The following is a 27,055-nucleotide window of genomic DNA, read 5'->3' as shown; positions in this document are numbered from 1 at the left end:
CTGGCAGGCTGAGCTGGTTTGTTTACCTGCTGCGTCCCCGGGTTCAGCCGATTGCGGCTCCCAGTGGCCGTGGTTCGCTGCTTCAGGCCAATGGGAGCTGCTGGAAGTGGCGGCCAGTATGTCCCTCGGACCGCACCTCTTCCTGCAGCTCCCATTGGCCTGGAGCAGCGAACCGCAGCCACTTGGAGCCGCGATCGGCCAAACCCGCGGATGCGGCAGGTAAACAAACCAGCCCAGTCTGCCAGGGGCTTTCCCTGCACAAGCAGCGGAACAAGTTTGGGAACCACTGGTCTAGACATTTTTATCTAGAAAGCAAAACAAACAGAAAAACTCCTAAATGTATCATCACCGTGGCAGAGTGATCAAGAGGTTAAGGTCTATCTGCTCAGAGACTCTGTAAATGGACACCAAGCTGCATCATCCTTTGTTACCAATTAGCTCACATCCCCCCCAACTTCTGTAGCATCTCCGTAAGATATATCCTTACAGATATATACGGGGCGGCTACCGAGAAATCCATACATGCCTTTACATGACACTATGCATTCTTGCAGGCTTCTACTGCAGATGCAGCTGTGGGGATAGCAAGACTAGACATCCATACCATCTGCATCCTCACACATGCCTCTCGTTTGACTACAGTTTACTAATCTCCCATGGGTGGAGTATACATAGGGACCGTCACTCGAAGAAGAAATGGAGGTTACTTATCTGTAATCGGAGGTTCTTTGAGATGTGTGGGTCCCTATCTGCATTTCACTATCCACCCTCCATCCCCTCTGCTGCAAATCATGAACGGATTCCTGGTACTAGAGGTATTGACCCACACTGCCCTTTTGTACAAGGAGAACAATTGTGCTTGTGCAGACCAATGGATATTCTTTACTAAAAACCTTTAGATTCAGACTCATGGTGTGCATGCGTCCCCACATGTGGAATACTGATAGGGACCACACATCTCAAACAACCTCCAGTTACAGGGAAGTAACCGCCATATATTCAATATTGCTAGGTACAGATTAGCAGACCAAAACCAATCCAGTATATTGGTAATATTCTGACCCTTTCCTTTCTTGGACTCTGATTTTGAAGTAGCAGTAAGACTTTCCACTACCGGAGTAGGCTAGATTTAGGTCTTTTTAGTTTTGACAGTTGGTAAATTAGCATTCTTACACAGAGTAGTGAGGAGGAGGGGAGAATTCTTTAAAGTATCCTTCTTGGTAAAATCATATGCTGCTTTCTTAAATGGGTTTCTAAAGAAATGGAGCATCATTGATAACTATTATATAGAATTAAAATCATTTGGTCAGATCCATAATGCAAGTTAAAGTATCTTGATTTACAAGTTTGGCTTGGCATCTTTTTGCATGGATGTAACGTTCCACTTTTTTTTTTTTTTTTAAGATGGCAATATACGACACTGATGAGATCAACATTAAGGGTCAAATTCTGCCTTCATTTTCACTCCTGCAAGCTCACTGGCATGTTAAGGGTATGTGAAAGAGTTATCCTACTCAGCAACACTGCACATGAACCTTGACTTACCAAACTGGCAAAAGTTGAAAAGAACTACTGCGAGCCAGCGTGGTGTTGAAAAATCAGAGTGGTGTTTCAGAATCATAGCCCACTGAGTTTGCATGGGGATAAGTAAATGCAGAATTTGGCCCAGAGCTTATAAAGGACCCAAGCTGGGTGTCAAATAAACAGTGAGAAACCATTTCAGTTTTTAAAATGTATTTAACATTCAGAAAAGGAAAGCTCAGCGCAGGTAAATGTAACTATTAATGAAAGCTGGCTTTTAACTTGGACTAGTTTGAGAGTAAATTTATTCCATATTCAGTCCAAGCTGAGAGAGACCACATGGCCATCAATCCTCAGTACAAAAGCATGAACAAGTTTTGGCCGGGTCCATGGCAGAAATTAAATTGACTTGCTAAATCATGTCTCTATTATCTAAATTCTAGCTAGTGTTTTCCTTGGCTTCTACGGTTTTCGATTCAGGATCAGTCAATTACTGCATTCTTGCTCAGTTTCTGGTAGATTTGCGCTACCTAGTAACATATTTACTTATGAGTCAGATGGGCCAAGGCCCAAGGCAACAATTGAGAGGCAACATACAATGGTCAAAACCGATGGTTTTTCATCAAACTTTTTTCCATTTTCATTTTCATTTGACTTGGTCGTATTTCTCTGATCGCTTGGATATTGTCCAGTGCATTTTCATGTACACTTGAGGGTTTTTTGCGATTCGTTGCCAGTACTCTAGGCAGCCTATTAGGGCAATTTTTTATATCCTGCTATTAGGTGATTGCCAGCCCCTTAGTTCAAAGGGGTAACATTTTACGTCACTGGCGAGAGACCAGCAAAAGGGGGTTAATCAATCAATGGCTGCTTCCTAACATTTCAAAATACTGTAATTTATTTGACTTTTTAAACTGTTGCTGTAAACCACAAAATAGAGACGTCTGTGTCAAGTCTCCTAAATGCCGCACTGTGACAAAGTTTACCAAAGAAAATAATGCGAAAAGCAAAGATTAAGATTTAATGTGTGTATTTTGGAAGATCAAGATCAACATGAATACACTGTGTGTATCTAGTTGTATATCAGATCAGAGGAAAGGAGTTTAAAGACCCATGACAGACATGATCAAGGGGCCAAAGGGATTGACTTATAAGGAAAGATTTATATGTAATCTGAGCAATGACTGAAGAAAGGGATATGATAAGTCTTCAAACACTGGAAGGGTTAGAGTAAATCTGCAGAGATTGGAAGGGTATTACACACTGGCATATCTAGGAGTTGTGTGATGAAATTAAGAAGGGGAAATGGCTGTCTGAATATCAGCAAAATCAATCTTCTTGACAGTGCAGTGAATAAGGCTATGGAAAAGGCCTCGGTCTACCAAGAAAAATGATAGAAGTCCAGTTGCCTGAGAATTCTAAAATGAAACTGGATAAAATGCAGTCAGTGTGCTGTATAGAGTAAACCTGCATTGCCAGACAAAGAGGATTAGTTGACCTACAGCGATATGTATCTTCCATCTCCCAGGCGCCAAAGCTCATGGAAGCCAATGGAAAGAATCCCATTAACTATGATAGGATTTGAATCAGGACCTAAACTCAGTGATTCAGAAACTACATCATTTGTGTCCTGTACAAACCTTGCCAGGGGACCTCTTTCCAACACTTTTGTCTCGTGGCCTTGTTAAAACTTCATTGGCATTGTAGAGCAACTGGGACGTAATCATGTTGTGACCAACTTATGCGGCAGAGCTAAAACCTTGTATGTAACCGACACTTCAGCCCTGGCGCAGAACACAGTTAAGATCCTGTCTGCAGGACAAATCTGAACTGTTGTAACTGGGTCAGGGACATCAGTGTTGTGAACAGGTCACGGTCGTTTTTGTGTGGGAGGCTGGCCCTACAATGCACTGTGGAGCAAACAGCAGAGGGCTGCAGACAGAGGGAAAACAGCTTCAGAAGTTATAGGCCGAAAGGACCATACAAAACTCCACTAGGACAGGTCTGAACTCTAATTCCAGTTGGGCTGGGTTTGAGGCACTAATACAGCGATTTCCGACTTCTGTCCCCAATCCTGTTTCCCTGACCGTGACAGCATGCACCCATTGTTCAGCTTCGTAGATTAATTTGGGGCCAGATTCTGGTGGGAACACCCTGAGAGGGAGGCGGGAAACTGGGGTGCACAGATTGCTTCCCCAACTACATTGCGCAGCTGAAGTGAGGGCCTCTGTCACTGCTGTAGTCCCTGCACTCTCCTAAGGCACACACTGCCCCAAAAGGAACGGGAAGGAAGCAGAATCAAGGCCTCACCCACTTCCTCCTCATTACCTCACAGAGGAAAAGACCAGTTGAGTGAGGAGGAGCAGCCTGCACCATCCTAAATGAATAGGCCCCAGGCACACAATCCTGAATTGCTCAGTGGATGGCACAGCTTAATGCTACTGCTCAGTCAGGCCACAATGACACAATTTAACCCCCTCCCCGCTCCAAAAAGATGTTAAAGCTTCCATAAACTCCCTCCTTTCAGACTTCCAGGGCTGTGAAATGCCCTGAGCATTTTGTAAGAGTGACACTACCAAAATGAAACAAAGAGACACATTTCATTTCAGCTCTAGGTCCCTGGTTTAACTCCAGCCCGGGGTAATATTTACTGGAAGTTTTACCTTCCATAAGGGCTGCTCGGTGGCCTATGTTAAATGAGTTTGGCCTCAGTCTAGTTCTAAGTAGAGAGGTGTCCCCATTGCAAGCCTTCTTCCGCAATCACCAAAAGTCAGCAGAGAGGCCAAGGACAGAATGGGCACAGAAACCAAACTGGTCTCTTCTCTCTAGAGCTGGTCCCACCAAGGGATGGTTGAGGCTCATTAGCAGGGCAGCATGCAGGGAAACCCGCAGTAAAGCTGCCTGTGTTCTGGCCATTCTGTGGAAGAATTGGGCCTTTTGTTGTTCTGGTGGCCTCTGGCCACCATCCCAGGATTTAAATAAGCCAGCATCTTTCAAGAACACTAATAGGTTCTTCGTTTCACTACCCTATTTAGACTAAAAACAATTAACTCCTACTTACATCATTAGGTCATAGTGTATGAAAACAATTCCATCAAATTATCTTCACATTTAAAATCTCCTGACAGTCATATACCAGGAGAGGGAATTTAATTAAGCTCTCTGTATTCCAGGATTGAGCAATCACATGATTTTGCTGTAGAATTGTGCAGTGGAATCGAAATTTTCTACTCTTAAATTAAGATTTTAGCCCTTATAGCTGTGAAAATAAACTTCCAAATGTAAATAGATGCAGAGTGTCTTCCTGCATCTGCAGACTCCCTGAAACAATAACTCAGACAGCGGTGTAATTTGCCCTCATTGATCAACATGGGCTATGTGAAAATACTATGACATTGCTGAATGTTTTAGCTGAAACATGGAAGTAATGCAAAATCCATTGTATTATTATTATGTATTGGATGTAGTGCTGGGTATTGGGAGAGGGATGGCTTCTCATTGTCAAGAGTTAATGAGATTTAGGGAGCAGAGGTTCAGGCCCTCCCAAAACTTTCAAGTTACCTACAACCCTGCCCATGAGAGTGAGGGAAAGAAAAGAGGCCAAAATCATGAAAAGCCTCCCCTGTGCCAAAAGCCTGTTGTCGCCTACTTGACTGCCAAACCTCCATTTTTTCCCTTATAACTTGTACAATGCAGCTACATGTTGCAAATACTAAAATCTGTGAGGGCAGCATAAAACAGTTGGAAACTGATATCGAGATAAATAACGCCGGGAGGCCGTACTGACTGTATTACTCATTTGCACATTTAATTCAGGAACAGGCTCCATTTTTCAATGTAGCTGGAGCTGCCTCAAGATTTCCAATTTGACCCACCTGAGCAGGGGGCCTCCCCACAGAATGTAGGTTTTGCTTGGCACACAGCACCTTGCTTTTGGTATGAAATATGTTAGCACTTTTCAGATGTTTTTTCCCTCACCACAGCTAGTGCAAGAGAACAAGTTTAACTCACTGTAAAAATAAACTATTGAATACATCTGAAGGTATCTGGTGATAAGCTTCCTTAGTAATCTCACCCAGGTTTTCAAGGCATATAGTGTCCGCAGCAAAGGTATGGATAACTAAACCGCCTTGCATTAAAGAGGATTTCTAATTTGTCTCCTGGGGAGTTCATCTTGCAGGGTAATTCCGGCTGTTCACCTACCCTATTGAGGTAACTACTGAGAGTGCACTGGGTTTCTTATCCTTTTTTCCCTAGGAGTGTCAAGATGTTGTTAATGCATCAATGCAGCATATTGAATTCTGCTCTTGTACTAAGGAGAAAAAACAAAAAATATTAAGGCTCTTTTCCTGTACAGTGCTAGATTGTGTGTGGCGTCCCCTGAAAGAGACAGACTAGGAGCGAAGGAGTCAAAGATCACTTTAAGTCGCCTTTGTGGCTCCCAGATTGTGCCTTCTCCAAGAGCCAAGTCTGTCCTAAGTTAGGGAACCTCCCCACATGTGCCTGTGGGATGCTCTGAAGCTCATCTATATAAATCTTTCTGTCCCTGGCTCCCACCTGTGCTACCCTAGACTTCTCCCGCACTGGGGGAATTCTGCCTGGATCTGTTGCCTTTACAACCTATAAATGTTGTCAGAGTGGCATATAGACATAAGTGGGAGGCCAGAGTTGCAAATACCTTCTAATTGTGTGGGGGGTTGTAATGAATTATATACACTAAGCTGGATAAAGTCCAGCATGTCATCTGAACCCTTCCCTTCTCTTCAGAAGTAGGGCTGATCATTTGCAAAAGACCAAGGAAGTCACTGGGACTGCTCATGTGAGTGTCTGCCTGCTCAGCAATGGGCATAAAGACTTCCCAGTTTTTCTCTGAGCTACGAATTTGGTTTGAGCTTTAAAGAGGCCCTTTTTTGGTATCAGGGTAACCCTGTCGTCCATAATGTGTACCAGAGTGCTAATATTTAAAGAGAGCAGGGGATTAAAAGATTCACTAGCAATTCTCGTTCTCTAGCATGGAAGGTTCCATTGTGCGCCTGCCAGAGATAGTCGCCTTGAAGAAGAGATACAAAGCCTACCTCTACTTGGATGAAGCTCACAGCATTGGTGCTGTGGGACCCACCGGCCGGGGAGTCGTGGAATATTTTGGAATGAACCCTGAAGATGTCGATGTATTGATGGGTACCTTCACCAAAAGCTTTGGAGCAGCTGGCGGATACATAGCTGGCAAGAAGGTAAATAGAAAACTTCCAGTCTCTGTTTGACACCAAAAAAAATGGCATCCTATCTGTGCATGGCATATATAGCTGCCTTTCCATATAATCTGCTATATAGTAGTGCTTTTATAGAAAATGCATTGCCCCTGTTTGGACCGCAAATGAATGATTGAACTGTTCAGCTGTTCTATATGTTGGAATGGGTAAAATACTCAGTTTTCTTATTTTTGTTTGATATTCATATTAGGTAATTTGCTGTTCTCTTGGTACTTTTGTCCCAAACCTGCGTGGAGAGCTTTACAAATAATGCTGCTGTTCATTGTCTTGGGGATATTCAGCCAGCTCTGTGCTTGGCTAGATATACTTCGATGTACAGATTTGCATGCCCAGTTTGGGATTACACTGGTATAACTAGGGTGAGCAGACAGAAAGTGTGAAAAATCGGGACGGGGGTGGGGGCTAATAGGAGTTTACATAAGAAAAAGACCCAAAAATTGGAACTGTCCCTATAAAATCAGGACAGGTGGTCACCCTAGGTATAACTATACCTGTAAACTATATCAGCACAACTGGTAAAACTTTCCTGTGCACACAAGGCCTTAAACCTTTATGTCCTGTAAGTAGGCCCCCTACCTATGACTTTTCCTAGTTTGTATAAAGTCCTTTGGCTCAGGTAAGTAGCAGGGGAGGCGTCACTGCAGCATCAGGGCCTAAGAATTGCACTCGGAGCCAGTAGCACAAATCCCCATGCCCACATCGAGTCCCATTTAAGTCCGTAGTGATCTGCGCAGGTGCAGGGGTTCAGGCTGCTGGTGGATCCAATTGCATGATTGGGGCCTGTTTTCATTTTAAGCTTATGCAGAAGCATGTGTCAAGGACTAAGGAGTGCGTTAAAGTGGGGAAGCATGTGGCAATAGAGTTGCCATGGATTTTGGTGGAACTACTAGGAAGGGTTCAGCCTCGAGAGCGACGCCAGGGTTTCTGGCGCCCTAGGCAGAATTTTGGGGGTGGCATTTTGTGCGCTCCCCACGGGGTGCGCGGGAGCTTCCAGTTCCGCTCCCATCGCGCCGCCGAAGAAGGACCCTCCGCCGAAATACCGCATGCGACAGCGGCAGTCATTGGGCTGCTCAATTGCCTGTGGCTATTTTCCGCAGCACGTCGGCAGAAGGTCCTTCTTCGGTGGCGCAACAGGAGCGGAACCGGAAGCGCACAAAATGCCGCCCCCCGAATCCTGGTGCCCTAGGCGACCACCTAGGGTCGCCTAATGGACGCGCCGGCCCTGTTCAGCCTTATATTAAAGTCAAACTAAATAAGACTATCGTGAAGTTGAATATAGACACTAGTGAGGTTACGTTTCTTCTGCTAAATCCAATGGGAGACAAACAGCACTATTTGCCATTGGCACATCACATTCATCCTTTTGAAAGGGGGGACAATTCTGTATTTTAAATGCAGCTTGTTCATTAGTTCCTCAGTGAGGCCAGGTTCCCCTCCCCCTACCCCACCCCACTTCTGTAAAGATTCTCATCATATAAGCAAGGTAGTATTCTCGTTCGTAGCTTTGTTTCAGCTGTGGGTGCATAGCTCAGATTTTAAAGGATTTACGTTTGCCAGGCATCACCTGTATTTCTTCAGACCATGGATTTTTAATAACAATTAAGAAAATAAATCAGTCATGAAATGTCTTGGTCAAATATCCTTGATCGCCGTATGTTCTCACCTGTATCAGTAGTTGAGACCCTGTTCTGCTCTCCTGACGACTCAAAGTTAATTCAAATTTTGTTTCACTTGTTTAAGGAACTTGTGGATTTTTTACGAACTCACTCCCACAGTGCTATTTACGCCACATCTATGTGTCCACCTGTAGCAGAGCAGATCATCCGGTCGATGAAATGTGTCATGGGACTAGACGGAACAACACAAGGTAAGACCCCTTGTATTAACTACACACATTTTATTTATAATCTTAACATTTACTGACAGGGAGCAAAAAATACCTTCCAACAACAAAGGTCCCAAAGGCAGTAGAAAAGTATGGTAAAAACTGCAGTGTAAATGCAGTCATTCAAATTGTACTGTCCATCATATCCATCCTGGCATGCCCCTGGGTGTTTTTTATCATACTTCTACATACTTATGCACAGTTTCATCAATGATCTCAGAGTACACTGGAAGCCATTATCAAACTAAGCTTCACAACACTCCTGCAAGATGACGTCTGTTTTGCTGTTGGATAAACTGAGGCACGCAGTGGTTAGGTAGGGTGACCAGATGTCCCGATTGTATAGGTACGGTTCCAATTTTTGGGTCTTTTTCTTATAGAGGCTCCTATTTACCCCCCCCCCCCTCCTCCACCCCGTCCCGATTTTTCACATTTGCTGTCTGGTCACCCTATGGTTAGGTGATTTGTTTGAGGTCACAGAGCAAGACAGTGACAGAGATGGAAGTGCCTCTCTGGAGTTCTTGCTCTCAATTGCCTTTTCTAGCCACTAGACCACGTAGCTTCCCAAAAACGTATATGAAAAGGATATAAACTCCTTAAATCTTACGATTGACTTCACAGCATGAGTTCAGAGTTAAAGCTGAGGATCTCTCATTAATCATCTTGTTGGGCTTAGATATTGCAATAAAAATACTACTTAGAGACCATTCCTGGAGTTTCAAACTCAGCCTTGTCTCAATAGAGGGGTTGCTGCATGAGGTTCTTGATTAATGTAAACGTTTGAAACAGCAAACAGTTGAAACCATGCCATAGACTTTCTACCCAGGTGTGACACTATACATGATGGTACTACTAAAATTATGACATTAATGTCACACTTCAGTTTGTAATTAGACTGCAGTGTCCTGAAGTTAAATTTGTTTTCAAACATGCTTTGTCCCCAAGTTCTGGAGAAACTGCAATAAAGATGTGTTGATGTCATTTATGGAGGATAAGTCTTATTTGTATTCCTTCTGTGATAGGGGATCTACTTTAATGTAGCCAAGAATCAGAGTCTCTGTATAATATAAACTATAGAACAACTGTGTTATGTAGCAAGCTGCTACTAATGCAGTATGTTACTGACATAGATCCAAGCTCCTAGGACTTACATTTATCCTAACCCAGGGGTAATAGCTGCTGTACCAATGCATTTTAATTTTCTGGAGGTGTTTAGGGAGAATAATGTGGATTTTGCAATTTTGTGTATAACATACACTTGAAGAGCCAGATTGTGTCCTGAACAGCAGCTCATTTATGCTGGTTCAGCAGCATAAAGAAGGTAGAATCTTCTTGTAGTAGGAGGTCCCAGCCTGGAAAAGAGCTACTCAATGACTTCCTGGTGGCCCTCCCTCATAGTCCTGGGTTGGGGGGCAAGCAGGGGATGGAGAGTGATGGAGGCATGGCCACATCAGACTGCATTCCAGCGATTTTTTACTGATGCAATGGCCCATAGAGCGCTGTTGCAAGCCAGTACAATTTAGAGCAGGCCTGGGGCTACTTAGATTTTCACCAGGGGCCAATGGGTCCTCTGGTCCAGGCCAGCATTTGCAAGGTGTCAGTGCAAAAAAAGGAGGAATGGAGAATCTGGCCCAAAATACCAAAATTCACTTCAATGCACTGCAAAAATTAAGGTTACTTGGAATCTAGAAACATTCCATTGTGATGCCTGCAGGCTGGAGAAACGATATAGTCATTTAGGCAAATAATCCAAACTGGATTAAGGAAGTTGTTGTTATACTCTCCAGTTTGAAAGGTATGGGTTAAGGATAGTAAAATCTGATATAAGAGACTCACTCTGATGTACTCCTTGTATTTTACCTGCTGTACATTCATATGGTCCTGACATATTATATAATCCTCTGAATCAGTTTTATAAAAATGCTCGCCAACAGAGGGCAATATTGTACTAACCCTTTTCAAGAGTTATGTCTTTAGGGCCTAAAACACATGGTATGTAAAGCATTATACTGTAGAGCATTTCTAATCTCAGCCTTTCAGAGCTGCTTACAAATGGCTTTGGGGTAACATGATTCTGTGTACAGTGTAGGGCACTCGGATAGGAGATCTGAGTTCAAGAGAGGGCCTTTAAAGCTGTCCACCCCTAGGTGATTTGGAGGATTAGAGTTTCAGAAAAAGTTCTATCAGCAGCAATGTAGTTTAGTGACACAATGTATTTTTACATGAACTGAGTTGCTTCGCATATCTGTTAGCTCTGGCAATTTATTTTAATTTGCCTTGTAAAGAATACAAATATTTTGAGCATCAGGTCATCAGGCTTTGATGCTGCATTGGCATCAGGAACAGAGATTGTGGTTCAGAATGTAAAAAGAAAGAGAGAGAGAGAGAGCGTTGTTCAGATGCTCTCCTTCCTTTCTGCTTCAGTTATTGATCCCCAGTACTGGCACTTTTCACAGGATTCTCTGCACCTTGAGGTCTTTAAACCACGATTTGAGGACTTCAATAACTCAGACATAGGTTAGGGGTTTGTTACAGTGGGTAAGTGTGATTCTGTGGCCTGCATTGTGCAGGAGGTCAGACTAGATGATCATAATGGTCCCTTCTGACCTTAAAGTCTATGAGTCTATGAATCTTCCTAGATGTTTGCTTAGCACCTATCACAGCAGGGCCCTTGTGCATTGATATAATATAAAATAGCAGCTGTTAACTTTTGAATGATCCTTGTGGGGCAACATGCCACATGACGGGAAAGTCTCAACTCAGACAAAATGGCATCCCTAAATCCCAAAATGGAAGAAACCATCGACATATGGAGTTTATCTTTCCCATGCAGAAGGTTAAGTAATCCACCTCTATGCACACATTTCTCTTCCCAACCCCAAATTAAGGACCACACAGAAAACGCTATGAAGAATGGGGTCTTCATGAGGAATGGGTAAAGTTGGGTGTGGGTCTTCCAAGAGCCCTGTGATGATTACCCAGGAAAGATAACATGGCTGCAGGCCATATTACTTTTTTCACAGACTCCTCTGTACTGGGGAAACCTCCATTTCAGGGTAGGTCTCAGTGGCAGAGGAGGCCCCGGTAGGCAAGTTGCAATGAATTGTGTGTTATCATGGAATGGAGATGAGTCTGGAACCCCAGAGCCAGTGAGGAGGGATGGTCTCTCCCGGAGGGTCTGCTGGATTGTGAGAATGGAATTCATTGCATGGGAGTAAAGCTGCTCCCATTCCCCACAGAATGGTTTGGGGGAATTTCTATAAGGAGAGTCTCACAAAGTGTTTCCCCTCCGACAGATATTCCTGTAGGTGGAGAGGTGCTGACTCAGATATCGAGGAAAACTGCCCGCACATGTATTAAGTATTTTGAAAAGGAAAGAAAGTACGTCTTGCTGACTTATTCCATGTTAACTTAACAAAGAGAGAGACAGTGAAATACCTTGGTGGCAAATGAGTAAAGTTGTCCCGTTCTTACAGTTGTCTTCATCACTGGATCCTAGAATAATAGATGTACAGAAATCAGACAGGGTAAGACCTATTTGATCATTTAGTCAGTCCCTTACAACTTCCAGGTTATTCCCTGTAGTATATTTTCTAGTGCTTTGCTCAGTTTTGTTCTATATTTCCCAAGTTACTTATACTGCTTCCACCCTGCCTTCCATTAGTTGTTAAAGTAACTCTGCCTTGATCTGGTAAACATCTGACTTGGAGTAGAGCAAGAGAAATGTGCTTACACATTGGATGTAATCAAAGCCCAGAAATGCAGCCAGTGTTTGTGTTTACCTTCTCATGTATCAAAATGATCGATTTGCTGTTATTTTTTCTGCAGTTATTTTGCTTTAGCATGATTATGCTTGGTTGAAAAAGAAAACAAGGTTTGAATTTCCAAGACCTAATTAATGGATGCATGACTGGAGGGTATGAGTAGATACATGTGTGTACTAGTGGTGATGAAGTAGGTTCTAGCCCATGAAATCTTATGCCCAAATAAATTTGTTAGTCTCTAAGGTGCCACAAAGACTCCTCATTTATATATATATATATATATATATATATATATATATATATATATATATATATATATATATATATATATATATATATATATATATATATATATATAATTAAAGGCTTTGCCGGTATCTATATCTGCAGTCAGTGTTGCCCAACAGTTTCCATGATAAGCCCCTGTTTTCAGTTCCTTATAACTTTGCCAAACTTCAGCCTTTCAGACTGAAATTTTCCATGGATGCCAGGTGTCTGCCTATGGCCAAATTTATTTATTTATTTATTTATTTCAACAAAACGTTCTGTTGTTTCTCTCAATAAAGTTAGGGAAACGTAAGAATATTTAACATGGGCAAAACAATGTATAGATGTTTCATTGAGTGGCTCTAACACTTCCATGCTCTGAAACTTGACACAAAGTCATCCTGATGTCAAGGTTGTGCCATTTGCCATCTTTGTGAAAATCCACCCAAATGTGAGTCTCTGAAACATCTCCATTTCACATGTTCTGTAGAGACTTGTTAGAGTTTGATGGGAAGGTAGTGGACTGAGATAAGGGGATGGAGTTGAAGGACATTGGACTAAGAAGGGGTTGCAGGTTGGGTTGGGAAGGGAAGGTCTAAAACTGGGACATGGATATATTGGAGGGGAAGGAGCAGAAGATTTCAGGTTTGGGTGGGACAGGAGTACAGTTCCCATATTCTCAGAACCCAGGAGTCCTGAGTCTCACCATTCCTCTACTGTTAGCAAATAGCTGTGAACCCACTGGCAAAATGTGTTTTACTTTCAGTGGGATGTTCCATTTTATCATTCAAAAACTCCCACATTACGTAACTAAAAAGAGATGCAGGAAATACAAGGTCTCCCCCAAAAATTATCTACAAATGAATACCTGGCACAGAATTTGTGAGAGAGTCCTGAAGCCATCAAGCATCATTTCATGATCATTTCACCAGTATCTCTTGACTATCTTATGTACACTAGATGGCCTGTAACAGTTTTACAGAATCCATGAGTACATTACTGCATACCCTTCATTCTGCCTTGTTTTCCCCTGTTCACTGAGCAAATCGAACCAGGAAATGCCAGGCTCACTCTAATTAATGGTACATCTAGTTAAGTATTCTGCCTCCACACTGGCCTATGTCAGAGGATTCAGAAAATGGTGAAAAATTCCGTAATGCCTCTGGCCATTTGTGCAGTATTACAGCATTCTTAGCTGAAGAGGAGGAAACCTCTCCCTGAGTGTATATGTCAGTTCAGGCACTAAAGCGTGAAGACTCATAGCATTTGCAATTTTTATCCTAGATAGAGTCACTGCAAATGTTCTATTGTCATTCATATAATACAATTGTTAATAGAATACAAGTGTCTAATCCCTGTATGAACCTTTCACAGCTGTAACTATATTCCTCACGAATACCATGCAGCAGTGAGTTCTGTAGGATAGTTTGCGGTGTTTTTTGTTTGTTTGTTTTTAAGTAATTTTATCCCTTTTTCACTTGCATTGCCTTTTCATCTCAAATATACCCTTCTTCATTCATATGGGATTTGGTAAGCAGAAGTTCCCATGACATTCACTTTATAGTTTGGATTATATATATATTCTTTATACCTTCTCTTCATGGCTTCTCATTACACCACTGGAGATACCTCAGGAAACTCAACAGCTGCCTGAGCAGTTTTAGCCCCTAGATGAGCCTTCACTTGGCTCAGAATACTTGGACTTGGTGTGATTTTTAATGACAGCTTATACTCTGTGTACTTGCCTGTAAGGCACTGACAGAGCTTCTCAGCTAGGATTAGGTCTGAGAAAGCCATGCTAGCCCCTTCCAGCTGTGACCTTGGACCTTTTTTTCTTACTGAGACTATCACGAGCATATTTTTATACTTAAATGTGATAGGTAAAAAAACAGAACCACTAAGTGGACAGATTTAAGACTGCTAACAAACAAAAGCAGTTTCCATACTGACGAAGAATACAATGTAGTGATGTAACTTGCTAATAAAGCATTTTAAAAGTCATATTTTTTCTATTTAATACGTGGTAATTCATTAACAATAAAGTAGCATTCCTTGCTATATGCTTTTATGGAACTCTGTCAAATTTTAAATATACTTGTAAGAAGCTACTGTCCTCATGCACGTTACAAAAAATACCTGAGATTATTAAAACAGACGGGATATTTTTAAAATGCAAATGACTTTTATGGTCTTTGGTTTAACTTTGTATCACAATTTCTCTCTCTGCTTGGAAATTGAAAATGGGACTAGTAGTTTGTAGTCAGAATTGAGTTCTCATGTACTAGATCAAAGCTGGCATATTTGAATTGCAAAACCTGCAGGGGAATATGTTTTTATTTTTTAAAGGTTTATTTTTAAAATTGGCGATGAATCCCTGGAAACATTTACGTTTGTCTTGGGTTTTGTAAAAACATAAGACCAGATTTTCAAAAATGCTCAGCACCCACAATTGGCACCAGATTTTCAAAAGAGCTCAGCTCCTGACAGCTGAGCTTCCAGTGCTAAATGGGAGCTGAGCTCTTTTGAAAATCTGGCCTTTCATGTTTTGTAAAACTAAATATGGTTGTCGGTGTCTCTTGTAAAATCTGAGGCCTTGATGCTGCAAGCTGCTCTGTGTGGGCAGTCACTCACAACAGCTTGCACAATTGGAGCCATGATGAACTACATTAGTTTCTAATCCCTAAGATTTTCTTCTTCTCTTTAATTATGAACTGCAATAGCTTCTCTTAGGTCTTGATCCAGCAGAACACTTAAGGACATACTTAATTTTAAACCTATGAATATTCTCATTAAATGCAATGAGACTACCCATGTGTGAGGTGCTTAAAATGCTTAAATGCCTGTCTGGATCAGGGCCTTGCATCACAGCCATTTTCTCAGCAGCAGATGATGAGGCAGGTTGGATTCTGCCACCCCTACTCAAGCTGAAGCAGAACAAACGGTGAATGTAATCGCGCTGATTTCAATGGCACCACCTGCAGGAGTGCTGCTAGCTTTTTTGGCGTCCTAGGTGGCGGAAGGTCCCGCCCCTGAAATGGCACCCCCAACAGAGGTGGCGGAAGGTCCCGCCCCTGAAATACCACCAACAACTCGGGTGGCCGAAGATCCGGCTGCCGCGGTCGCCACCCCCCAAACGTTAGCGCCCTAGGCGACCGCCTATGTCACCTAATGGGTTGCGCCGGCCCTGGCCACCTGCAGAGTAAGGTACTCCTCACCCTATATGTAGGAGAATTGCATCCATAGAGAACAATGGACTATTGATTCTAACAAGCAAGGGAACTTGAGAAATAGGCTTATAGAGTAAGACTTTCAAAAGTACTCAACGCTGGCGTAACGCTGCTCCTGCTGAAGTCAGTGGAAGATTTCCTGTTCACATCAGTTTGGGCACTATGCAACCTCGTGCACCATGCTGCAATGCCCAGAGCGGGAAGCTAGGCCTAGCTCCATGGGCCAGGAGCCACCGCTACAGTGTGAGTGTAGGGCAGCTTCACTCTCTGTGCCTCAAAAGGCGCCGCGCATACACCTAATGGCTGCTAGGGGTGCGGTCACCCCTGCTTCCCCCCATTCATTCCACCACTGGGACAGAGACAGGAGTGGCAGAAGCTCCCTGGAAGTGGAGGGCCACTGGCGCCCAAACCGTGCCTCATACTGCCCCTTGCCCTCACGCCTCCTCTTCCCCCAAGGCCTTGCCCCCTCACTGCCCCTTCTCCCCAAACCCCCACCCTTGTACCACCCCTTCCCCCGAGGCTCTGCCCCTGCTCCACCTCTTCCCTCAAGGGCTTGTCCCCACTCTGCCTCTACTAAACTGGGAGTGGTAGATACGCTGGAGGGTAGGGATAGGATACAGATGGACCTAGACAAATTAGAGGATTGGGCCAAAAGAAACCTGATGAGGTTCAACAAGGACAAGTGCAGAGTCCTGCACTTAGGACGGAAGAATCCCATGCACTGTTACAGACTAGGGACCAAATGGCTAGGCAGCAGTTCTGCAGAAAAGGACCTAGGGGTTACAGTGGATGAGAAGCTGGATAGGAGTCAACAGTGTGCCCTTGTTGCCAAGAAGGCTAACACCATTTTGGGCTGTATAAGCAGAGGGAGGGAGGTGATCATTCCCCTCTATTTGACATTGGTGAGGCCTCATCTGGAGTACTGTGTCCAGTTTTGGGCTCCACACTACAAGAAGGATGTGGAAAAATTGAAAAGAGTCCAGCAGAGGGCAACAAAAATTATTAGGGAGCTGGAGCACATGACTTACGAGGAGACGCTGAGGGAACTGGGATTGTTTAGTCTGCAGAAGAGACGAATGAGGGGAGATTTGATAGCTGCTTTCAACTACCTGAAAGAGGGTTCCAAAAAGGATGAATCTAGACTGTTCTCAGTGGTAGCAGATGACAGAACAAGGAATAATGGTCTCAAGTTGCAGTGGGGGAGGTTTAGGTTGGATATTAGGAAAAACTTTTTCCCTAGGAGGGTGGTGAAGCACTGGAATGGGTTACCTAGGGAGGTGGTGAAATCTCCTTCCTTAGAAGTTTTTAAGGTCAGGCTTGACAAAGCCCTGGCTGGGATGATTTAGTTGGGAATTGGTCCTGCTTTGAGCAGGGGGTTGGACTAGATGTCCTCCTGAGGTCCCTTCCAAACCTGATATTCTATGATTCTATGATTCTTCCCCCCCAAGACCCCACCCTTCACTTGCGCTTCTCCACACCCTCTCCCCCATCACTCACCCTTATAGATGGTAAAAAGTGGGAAGGAATAGCCCTCCCCCCTTTAAAAGTGATGGGGTCATAGCCCCCGCCCTTCCCCCGCTCCAGCGTACCTGGACAGAGGTCAATGCTGGGTGCTTTTGATAATCCCTCGCACAATAATGATCTCCCCTTAGTCTCAAATTAAGCATTAGAGAAAGGGATTGTGAAAGAGATCCACAGACTAACACGGAAATAAATCTCACCGTTATTCTTATGAAGTCAGATTATGAACTCCTTTGCACATTATTATCCTTTGCAATTATTCCCTCCAGTAGTGGTACTGAAGTCAAGGAAATAGGAATTATTCAGCATGAGCAAGGGATTCACAATTGGTGCTTCATAAGCAAAACCTCATTTTTACAATAGGCAATAATACAGCGTTCCATGGCACGGCAGGGTACCTTCTTCATTCTACAGATAGCAGAGCTTTCGATTCCCTGGCAGTTCCAGAAGAAGCTTGCTGCTGTCATATTACTCCAATTGGCAGTGGTAATCAGTCTCAGGAACACAAAAGAGAGACTTGCCTTTCCTAAATGCATTTAGATCCTTGCCATTTCAGTAATAACTAATACGTTACAGATGTAGTGCAATGTGTGCTGGCTGGCTTTCAGCTGAGGGACTGACATGCTTTGTGATTAATCACCTGTGTTTGGTAATAAATATGCACAGCAAGAGCTTGTCTCTCTCTCCCTGTTTTCATGCAAGGTGCTTTTAGTGTACATGATACTGCATTATCAATGTTGGTGTGTAAGTGCCTGTACATACCTGGCCAATAAAAAAAATCAACAGCATTTTGTACAATTCCTCCACTTCTCTGTCCTTTATTTGAAATTACCATTGCTTTTTCTCTGGAAAGTGTTTTACAGCAATTCACAGTTAAAATTAGACTGACTCTAGTCCTTAAAGGCTGATTTAGCAGGAGTATTAGTCTAAATCATTTGGTTTATAGGTGGTGGTAGTGTAGAAGAAAATCCCTTTGCTTCTCCCTAATCCATAACAAAGTTGTTTTTATACAGAACTGTTATCTTAGAGTTCATTTCCTTTAGGCACCCTGGTTTTATTGTGTTCTATTTGTGATTTAGTGCACATGGAGGTACATATGTGTTACTTCTATAGTGGAACCAGAGAAGGAAAGAAAATCAGTCCATCTGTAACTGTTTAGGGGAGAAGAACAGCTATTGTTTTCCAAATTTTTTTGCTGCCTATTAAAGTTTTCATTTTACTATCTAGTTGTTACTAGAGGAAGGCAGGAGAGTAAAGCTCTGTATCTCAGGAACATAGATTGAAGAGACAGTCTGACACTGGTATGTAGACGTTTGATTGGATAACTAATTATCTAAAAAGTCCCCACAAGAAAACAGCTGGAGAAGATTAAAGCAGGTGGATTTGTGTCTTGCTTAGACCACTGTATGCCGAGGAAAAGTACAAAGAGCGGGATTATCCTCTCTGGAACAGGTTCAGGAAAAATAACCCTCTTTCAGTGAACATCCACCTGAGATATAAACATTAAAGGCTACAGGTTGCTTGCTCCTGGTTTCAATATGTTGAGTAAGAATTTCCAAGGTTAAAAACCTTCATGTGGAGTTCAAAGGTAAAATGTTGCACAGAAGTTGGACACATCTAAAGTCTTTGCTGGTTAAAAGCTTTCAGAAGTGAAAAACAAATGTCTTTGGAAGAGTAAAAGAAACTTTGCTTGAGAGGGATGATAATTTTGCAGTCACGGGGTAAGATAATTTGCTTGTGTAAATCAGCCTAGTTCCATTGAAATCAATGATTTATGCCAGCTAAGAATCTGGTCCTCAGACTGTTGAATTCAGACTATTGAATTCAACACTAACATTGCGGGACTCCAGTGAAAGCAGGTTTGTACCCAGAGAGCTCAACTCTGAGCTGCCTTATGTGCTCACTCAAGACAGTGAGAGGGCATTAGGCACCTCCTCTCCCTTTGCACTGATTACCCATATTCCAGGTCACAATGCAGATGGGGTGGCGGCCTCCACAGAGCCACTGCTCCCCTCCCACATGTGATGGGGAATAAATGGGCAGGGGCAAAGAATAGGCTTTGCCTCCTCAATTCAGCCAGCCAGCAAGGGGAGCCAGCAAGCCTGGGGAAGAAATTGGGGTCAGGTATGTGGGAGGGGAATTAGGCCCTTCAAATGAAAGCCTGTGCTTTACCCAAAGCTACCCTTCAATCTAGTATTGAAGAGACGCATAAAACTGAAAACAAAAGGAGCGCTGAAATATAATTACAAACTTGAGGTTTTTCTGCTGCACCTACCACTGTAGCGTATAAGATAAATAACTGATTATATATGGTAGTAGTGGAGAAGTACTACATCATATGACAATGTGTAGGAGGCAAGTAGGTGGTTTTTAACCAAAAAACTTAACATCAGAAAGGAAAGTGGTGAGGCTTGGTAAAGAAATGGTCACCCACCCATCCTCTTCCAGTATTCTCTCCCTCAGAGATCACCGTACTATTCAGAATTCATGCATTTTCTGATCTTTTCCTAGGCTTTTTCCACCCCCAGCAAAATAGTGTTAACGTTCTGAGTCTAATGTTCTGGGATATCACACCGTCTGATATCACTGGTATCACTTACAAATTGTCTAAGGATGTAGATTTGGGGTGGTTGGATATTCAGTTTGGAGGAGCTTGTCTGATGGTATTCTACCAACTTATGTCAGTATCGCCACATCGCTCGGGTGGAATTTTCCCCTTAATAGGGAACAACTATTGCCTGCACCTTAAATTGTTACATATTTTTTGGTCAGCTCTATGCAACGATCCAATGGTTTGATAAATATTGAAAAGTCTGGAATTTTGAATGGCTGAGACTCTTTCCAGCATTGTGGTAAATAGCTGACTAGAAAGGAGACATCTTAAACTACATCCCCCAGCAACATCTGCATCTATGAAAACTTTCCCTAATTGAAAAGTCAGTCGTTTCAAATGCGGTGGACTGAGAGCTTTGGAATTAGATTGGGTAGCGTTAAAATACTACAGTTATTTTTTATCTTTAAGACACATACACACACAAACAGTTCTTTCTATGCATTAAGAAGTGCTAATATCATGTTTAATATTCAAATGGAGGGAGAACTTTCATTTTGCAGATTTCAGTCAATCTGTTCTGTGGTCCCCCGCCCCAGCCCCTCAATATTTTCTCCTGGTTCTTTTGAGAGCTACTACACCAAAAATACTTTTGGAAATACCACAGACTATTGTTTTTATTGGAGACTGGAAAGCTTTGTAGTAGGATGCTTTTGTGTTTCATTTGTTTTCCTTGCTCTGGCACAGCTGGTTTTGTTTTAGCAGCACTGGAGAGATGGTTAAACTATTTGTGGCCTCTACTAACCCAGCAGATTTCTTACACAGAAAGTTTTAAACTGAATGGCAGAAACTGTAACTAACCAGTTGTCTGCATGGGCAGTTTTGTGCATGAAGTTACAAATGCAGTGGTTTTATGGGATCTTTTAATTTGTTCAACAAAACACTGATCACTTTAGAGCAGGTCCCAGTTTCCCTATAAATTTCCCAGCCAGAAGCTTGTCAGGAGAGCATCTTGACTAGATGAGATACAAAAGGGACGAAGCAATAGATCTTAGTTAAACCTAGAATGTATTAAGCAGTAAGAAATGATTAGAGGAACAGAGCTTGCATAGGTGTGGTGATACCCACATTAACCAAAAGGGAATAGAATGAAAGATAACAGGTGCTGAGGAGCAGTGTAATCTGATAATGCACATCTGCTCAGTACCTAGCTAGTAACTGGGGTTAGCACAGTAATCACGGCTGAACCAGGGCGGAGAATGGGGAACCAAGGAACAGCAATCCAGTATGTGGATGGAGTCGTCAGAAAGAAGTAAATAAAAATAGGTATTAAGAGTAAAAACTGTAAATATTCGTGTAGAGTACCAATACTTCACAAACAAAAGAGAGAAGTTGAAATACTTTGTATTGGGAGACATGAAAAGAATTTCTGAAGCTATAGTGACATAAGAATAATCTATGGGTTATTGTATTTACTGGGGGGGGGGGGGGAATAAAAAATAGGTTCACTTGCAGTAATGGAGCAATGGTACTAACCACAAGGAATTCGTAGACTATCTGAATAAAAATTCTGGATGAGCCAGAGCTGGATTCACTGTAGAATCTATAGAAACAGAAATGAAGTCATGAAGCATGTGATATGGGCCTCTTGGGAAACATGGTTGTGCAATCAGGCTGTTAGATACGGGAAGCAACAAAATCTGCTAGAAATCTGCTTCCTTGTGATGTAGAAATAAGGACTGAAAGGTTTTTCAAACATCAGTGATTTTTCACTGCTTCTTTTTTTAACATAAATATTGATTCTCTACTCCCCTGCTTTTGCTGGAGGACTTGAGCAACTGAGAGGGGAAGAGACTTTTAGAGACACATGAGCTCATCTAGGTTTTATATTATTAAATGTTGTCAGCATGGAATGATCATGATAACAGGGCCACATTGAGAGAGAGATTGAGTTTGTTCATTCTAACTCCTGCAAGGGCTTGGGGGAAAAGCTCTTTTTCTGAAACATTCAGCAATACTCCCCTTTAAAAGCAGCGAAGAATCCTGTGGCACCTTATAGACTAACAGACGTTTTGCAGCATGAGCTTTCGTGGGTGAATACCCACTTCTTCGGATGCAAGAAGTGGGTATTCACCCACGAAAGCTCATGCTGCAAAACGTCTGTTAGTCTATAAGGTGCCACAGGATTCTTTGCTGCTTCTACAGAACCAGACTAACACGGCTACCCCTCTGATACTTGACTCCCCTTTAAGTGACGGCTGAGGAGGTTCACTCCGGATCTCCAGTCCTCCAAGGAGTCTCCCAGCTTAAAGAGGGAAGATTAGGCTTGATATTCCTGCTTTTTTTCTAAGATAAAAAACAAGCAGGAAAGAATACCTTGGAAAATAAAAACGCTTTACATCTTTTTTTATACCTCATTAAAACCAAAAAGGGTAGAAACCCATTTTTTTTATTTTGCAGATCACTTTTAACTTACCACACTCGTCACCATTCTATGGCTCTTTTTCTAACTGCCTCATGTGGGCCAATGACATAAAAGGATACAATTTGAATGACCTGAGCAGGGGACCATGCCAGGAGATAGTACTGTGGTGGTACCTTTCAAGAAACGTGGATTTTATTTTCTTTTTAAAGAGGAAGTTAGATACAGCCTGAAGGGGAAAGTTTGGAGCTGAAAATCCATAGAATCTGAATGGAGACTGCTAAAGAATTCCCTGATTAGAGGCACAAAGTCTGCATTCCTGAGAACAAAAACAAGGGAAGAGTAGGGCAACAGTTGAACGGCAAGAGCCCAACTATGGAAATTCTACTTACGTTGGTGAGCATTTGCTCATGCAATTAGTCCCAGTGAAGCCCATGGGCTTGGTCATATGAGTAAATGAACTGGAGCGGCACATAAACTTTGTTCAGGCCCTCTGGACGTGATGAATTGCACCTGCCTGTGAATGGGATACCACAGTTCAGCCCCAGGTTTGTAAAAGTTCAATCAGGAAAAAAAAAAAAAAAAAAAGGAATCCTCTTAACAATACACATTCAGTCCAAGTGACATTACTACAAGGAAAGCCAAAATTGTGATTCTGAGGAAATTTGAAGCACAAAGAGCTAAGCTGTTGACCAAACACATTACACATATATGAAGTACATCAGAATTAAGAAGCTAGGGTTAGCTAGAAATAAAAGAGGAAATAACAAGGAAGCTAAAGTGGGAATTTTTTGCATCGGTCTTCACCCCACCAGGAAGACAGGAATGGGGGGAAAATGTCTATTTGTGGTTATCCTTCACAGGTAATAAAGATGAAGTACTGTTGGAGATAAAGGTATCAAAAATAAAAAAGCTGATTAGATGGCAATAAATCTCCAGGACCAGATGGTACTCATCAGAGTTCTAAAGGAACTGAAGGGTAGAACATCTAGGCTACTATTAAAGCAAAGGACTGGAGGATGGCCAATTATGGTGCCAACTTTTAATAAAAATAGAAAGGGTAAATCCAGGAGTCCTGGGATTTCTTGCTGAGAAAACTGTGTTATATAGAATTTAGGGGAGTATAAATTGATGGGGAGAAATCAGTGTGGCAAAAGTATTCTCTGAAAGCACCCACAAAATAATCGAGCAAGGAATTCATGGAGAGACAAGGTGGATGATTTAATTTCTTTTATTTATTTATTTTTATCTCATCCACCTTGTCTTTCTAATATCCTGGAACCGACATGGCTACAACACTGCATACAACAAAGAAACTCATGGACATAACTTGTTTACACATTCCAGAAGCTGTTACTGAAAGTCCTTTATGCAGTGCTATTGAGGAAACGTGGGTTGCGAGACGAGGCCCTGTCATGCAGTATAGGCTGTTTAAGATGCAGGCGGTAAAACATGGGCAATTTTTACAGTGGAAAAGGATTAAGGGCTAGACTGTGGCATTAAGCCACTGGTCTCTGAGAGTGATACGGAGATGCACTGCCCTATGGGGCGCACCAGAAGGATTGTACCTTATCACACAGCTACACCGTTCATTTGATGGTACAGACAGCTCCATGGCCTTGTCTCCTCCCTGCCTCCTTTAGGGAGGATCATGCACCTGGGACCAAATGGAAGGAGCATTCTCTATGCTCCCAGTGACTGCAGTCAGGGCCGGCTCTACATATTCAGCCGCCCCAAGCAGTCATGCGCGGGAGACGCCCCAGAGCCCCGGGAGCAGCGGACCTCCCGCTGGCTTGACTGGTGAGGGTCCGCTAGTCGCGCGGCTCGGCTGGACCTCCCGCAGCTGCGGACGGTTGGCTGGTCCGGCGGCTCCGGTTGAGCTGCCGCAGTCATGCCTGCGGGAGGTCCAGCCGAGCCGCACGACCAGCGAACCGTCCGCAGTCATGCCTGCGGCAGGTCCGCTCATCCCGGGGCTCCGGTGGACCTCCCGCAGGCATGACTGCGGCAGGTCCGCCGGCCCAATCTGCCGCCCCTGACGACAACTGCCGCCCCACGCACGTGCTTGTCGCGCTGGGGTCTGGAGCCGGCCCTGACTGCAGTGCTCCCTGGCCCTTGCACAACTCATCCTTCTTCTCTCCCTCTGTGCAAGAACCAAGGACAATCTGATCCTTATGCTGGAGTGCCTCACGGACCAGTACTACTATATGTTAGTGTTGGTCCTGCTTTGAACGGGGGATTGGACTAGATGACCTCCTGAGGTCTCTTCCAACCCTTATATTCTATGTGGTTTTCACTCAACTTCCCAATCAAAAATAGCGAGAGTTGTGAGAAGTCCCAGAGCTTCTGAGGTGATTCTGAGGAAATTTGAAGCACAAAGAGCTAAGCTGTTGACCAAACACATTACACATATATGAAGTACATCAGAATTAAGAAGCTAGGGTGAAAATCAGAACAGACAAGTGGAAAGCAGTGCACAGGATAAAATAAACCACTCCCACTGGGAGTTACTGTTCCAGAAAACATTGAGGCAACACGGGGGGGAGGGGGGAGGGCATGGAGGATCAAGTGCTCCCCCAGATTGGCCTGCTGGGGGCAGGGAAGGAGAGGAGCTCTCTCCTCTCTCCCTGAATCTTCCCCTGGCACATTCGCCGCTCTCTCTGTCAGCTGGGCGGGTAGTGGGACGTAACCGCTTCTGCCCGAGAGAGCCTGGCTGGAAGGCAGTGGCAGCCCACTCCCTGCCCAGGCTTAGCTGCCGGGGACAGGGGCCCAGCATGCCATGGTGGGAAGGAGGCTCCAGCTCACTCAGTCCCTGTACCCTGCAGCAGGGCCCGGGGTGGCGGGGGAGGCCTGCTGCCATCCCAGCTGCGGAGGACGGGGGCCAAGCGAGACAGAAACATGCCAGGGGGCATGACTGGTATTTAGGGAATAAAGCACATGGATACTTTTACAATGGTATTATACATCTTGGAACATGGTATCAGGCCATCTCCTCAGTTACTGGAATCACCAGAAGGAAAGTAGCAACCGGAAAGATCAGAGGTATTAGAAGAAGATGCGTAAAGGATAGTGTAAAAAGACAGGGATTATTTAGTTTGGAAAGAATAAAAATGAGACTGGGAGCATATGGTGGAGGTCTGTAAAACAATGAGCAGCATAGTATAGTGAAGGTGAATGACCTCCTGAGGTCCCTTCAACCATGATATTCTATGATTCTAAACACTATTTACCCCTTTCCCATAACACAAAAACAAATGGACACTCTCAATTAAAAGGCAACAAATGTAGAACAGATACAAGGAAATACTTTCTACAGGACATGACGGGACAAATACAGAGTTCAGAAGGATTCAAAGGATCGGACAATTATATGAATTGGAAGAGCATCTGTTACAGTACCTAGCATTAAAAAAAATGACAAGGTCAATCAGCCCTCTTGCTTCAGGATGTAAACTGATCATCAGCTGGGGATTTCACTTTCCAAATTAATGTGGGTAATATACATAACATTATGACTTGTATAGCTATTCTAGAACTGGATGGAACTGCTTATATACATCCTTAGTGTAACTACACATGCATTACGTGTTGCATGCGTTTGATCTATTTGCAAGGTTGACAGCGGGGGAAAGAACAATTTATTTAAAAATACATTCAACTTAGGCTTCCATCAAAACAATAGGAGTAGAAAATCATTTTTAATAGACTATAATATGTGAGATTAAATAAAAGCAACTGTGTAATATTTCAAATGTCTGAATGAATTTCAAGACACTTGTTTGACCTGTATTGCTGTTCTCTGTTCAACATTGATACAAGTAAAAGTGCTTTCCAAAGCAACTAAAAACATTATATGAATGCAATTTCTTGTCATGCAGACATCCCTGGATGTCATTTAGTAAGAAAATTAATACATCTGAAATATTGTTGAAGTGTCTTTAATCATTTCATAAGAAAATAAGAGCGGCCATACTGGGTCAGACCAAAGGTCCATCTAGCCCAATATCCTGTCTACCAACAGTGGCCAATGCCAGGTGCCCCAGAGGGAGTGAACCTAACAGGTAATGATCAAGTGATCTCTCTCCTGCCATCCATCTCCACCCTCTGACAAACAGAGGCTAGGGACACCATTCCTTACCCATCCAGGCTAATGGACTTAACCTCCATGAATTTATCCAGTTCTCTTTTAAATGCTGTTATAGTCCTAGCCTTCCCAACCTCCTCAGGCAAGGAGTTCCACAAGTTTCACCTGATCTACAATGATCAAAAGTCAACCTTGAACTCTGACAATATCTGATAGGATGAATTCTTGACTTAGCTTATGTAACTGTCTTGGGCAGCCAACGGCTGGTCCTGTCATTCTCTTCTCCCGCCGTGGAGCACAGAGGACAGGCTCTGTTTGCTGTAGCTTGTGTTGCTTTCTCCTGTGGCTTGAGGGTGAGAGAATGCTGTTGAGCCTGCCCCTTCCAAACGAGTGATCAGCTGCCTGCCATGGGTTGAGAGAAAGGAGGAAGCGTGCCATGGTACTGGCTCTTTCTCTTTTGTGCCTCCCTGGAGCAGAGGGGAGCAGATGGCTCTGACCTTGCCACAGGACATTGTTGAGGCCCAGAAGTTAATAAGATCCAAAAAT

At 43.2% G+C, this 27,055-nt stretch overlaps 1 protein-coding gene across 5 annotated transcripts in view; it reads left to right on the top strand.

The window, feature by feature from the left end:
* SPTLC3 (serine palmitoyltransferase long chain base subunit 3) overlaps positions 1-27,055 on the top strand; it is a 136,908-nt gene that overhangs the window by 101,403 nt on the left and 8,450 nt on the right. For all 5 annotated transcript variants that reach the window (XM_045008802.1, XM_045008800.1, XM_045008799.1 and 2 more), the window contains 2 exons: positions 6,533-6,752; positions 8,532-8,658. In XM_045008802.1, the coding sequence (XP_044864737.1) occupies positions 6,533-6,752; positions 8,532-8,658 (347 nt within the window). The remainder of the gene's footprint in view (positions 1-6,532; positions 6,753-8,531; positions 8,659-27,055) is intronic.

Source organism: Mauremys mutica, chromosome 3 (assembly GCF_020497125.1).
Source record: "Mauremys mutica isolate MM-2020 ecotype Southern chromosome 3, ASM2049712v1, whole genome shotgun sequence".
In the NCBI taxonomy this organism is placed as follows: domain Eukaryota; kingdom Metazoa; phylum Chordata; order Testudines; family Geoemydidae; genus Mauremys; species Mauremys mutica.
Note: the sequence above shows the minus strand (reverse complement) of the source record. Positions and strands in the feature narration are given on the sequence as shown.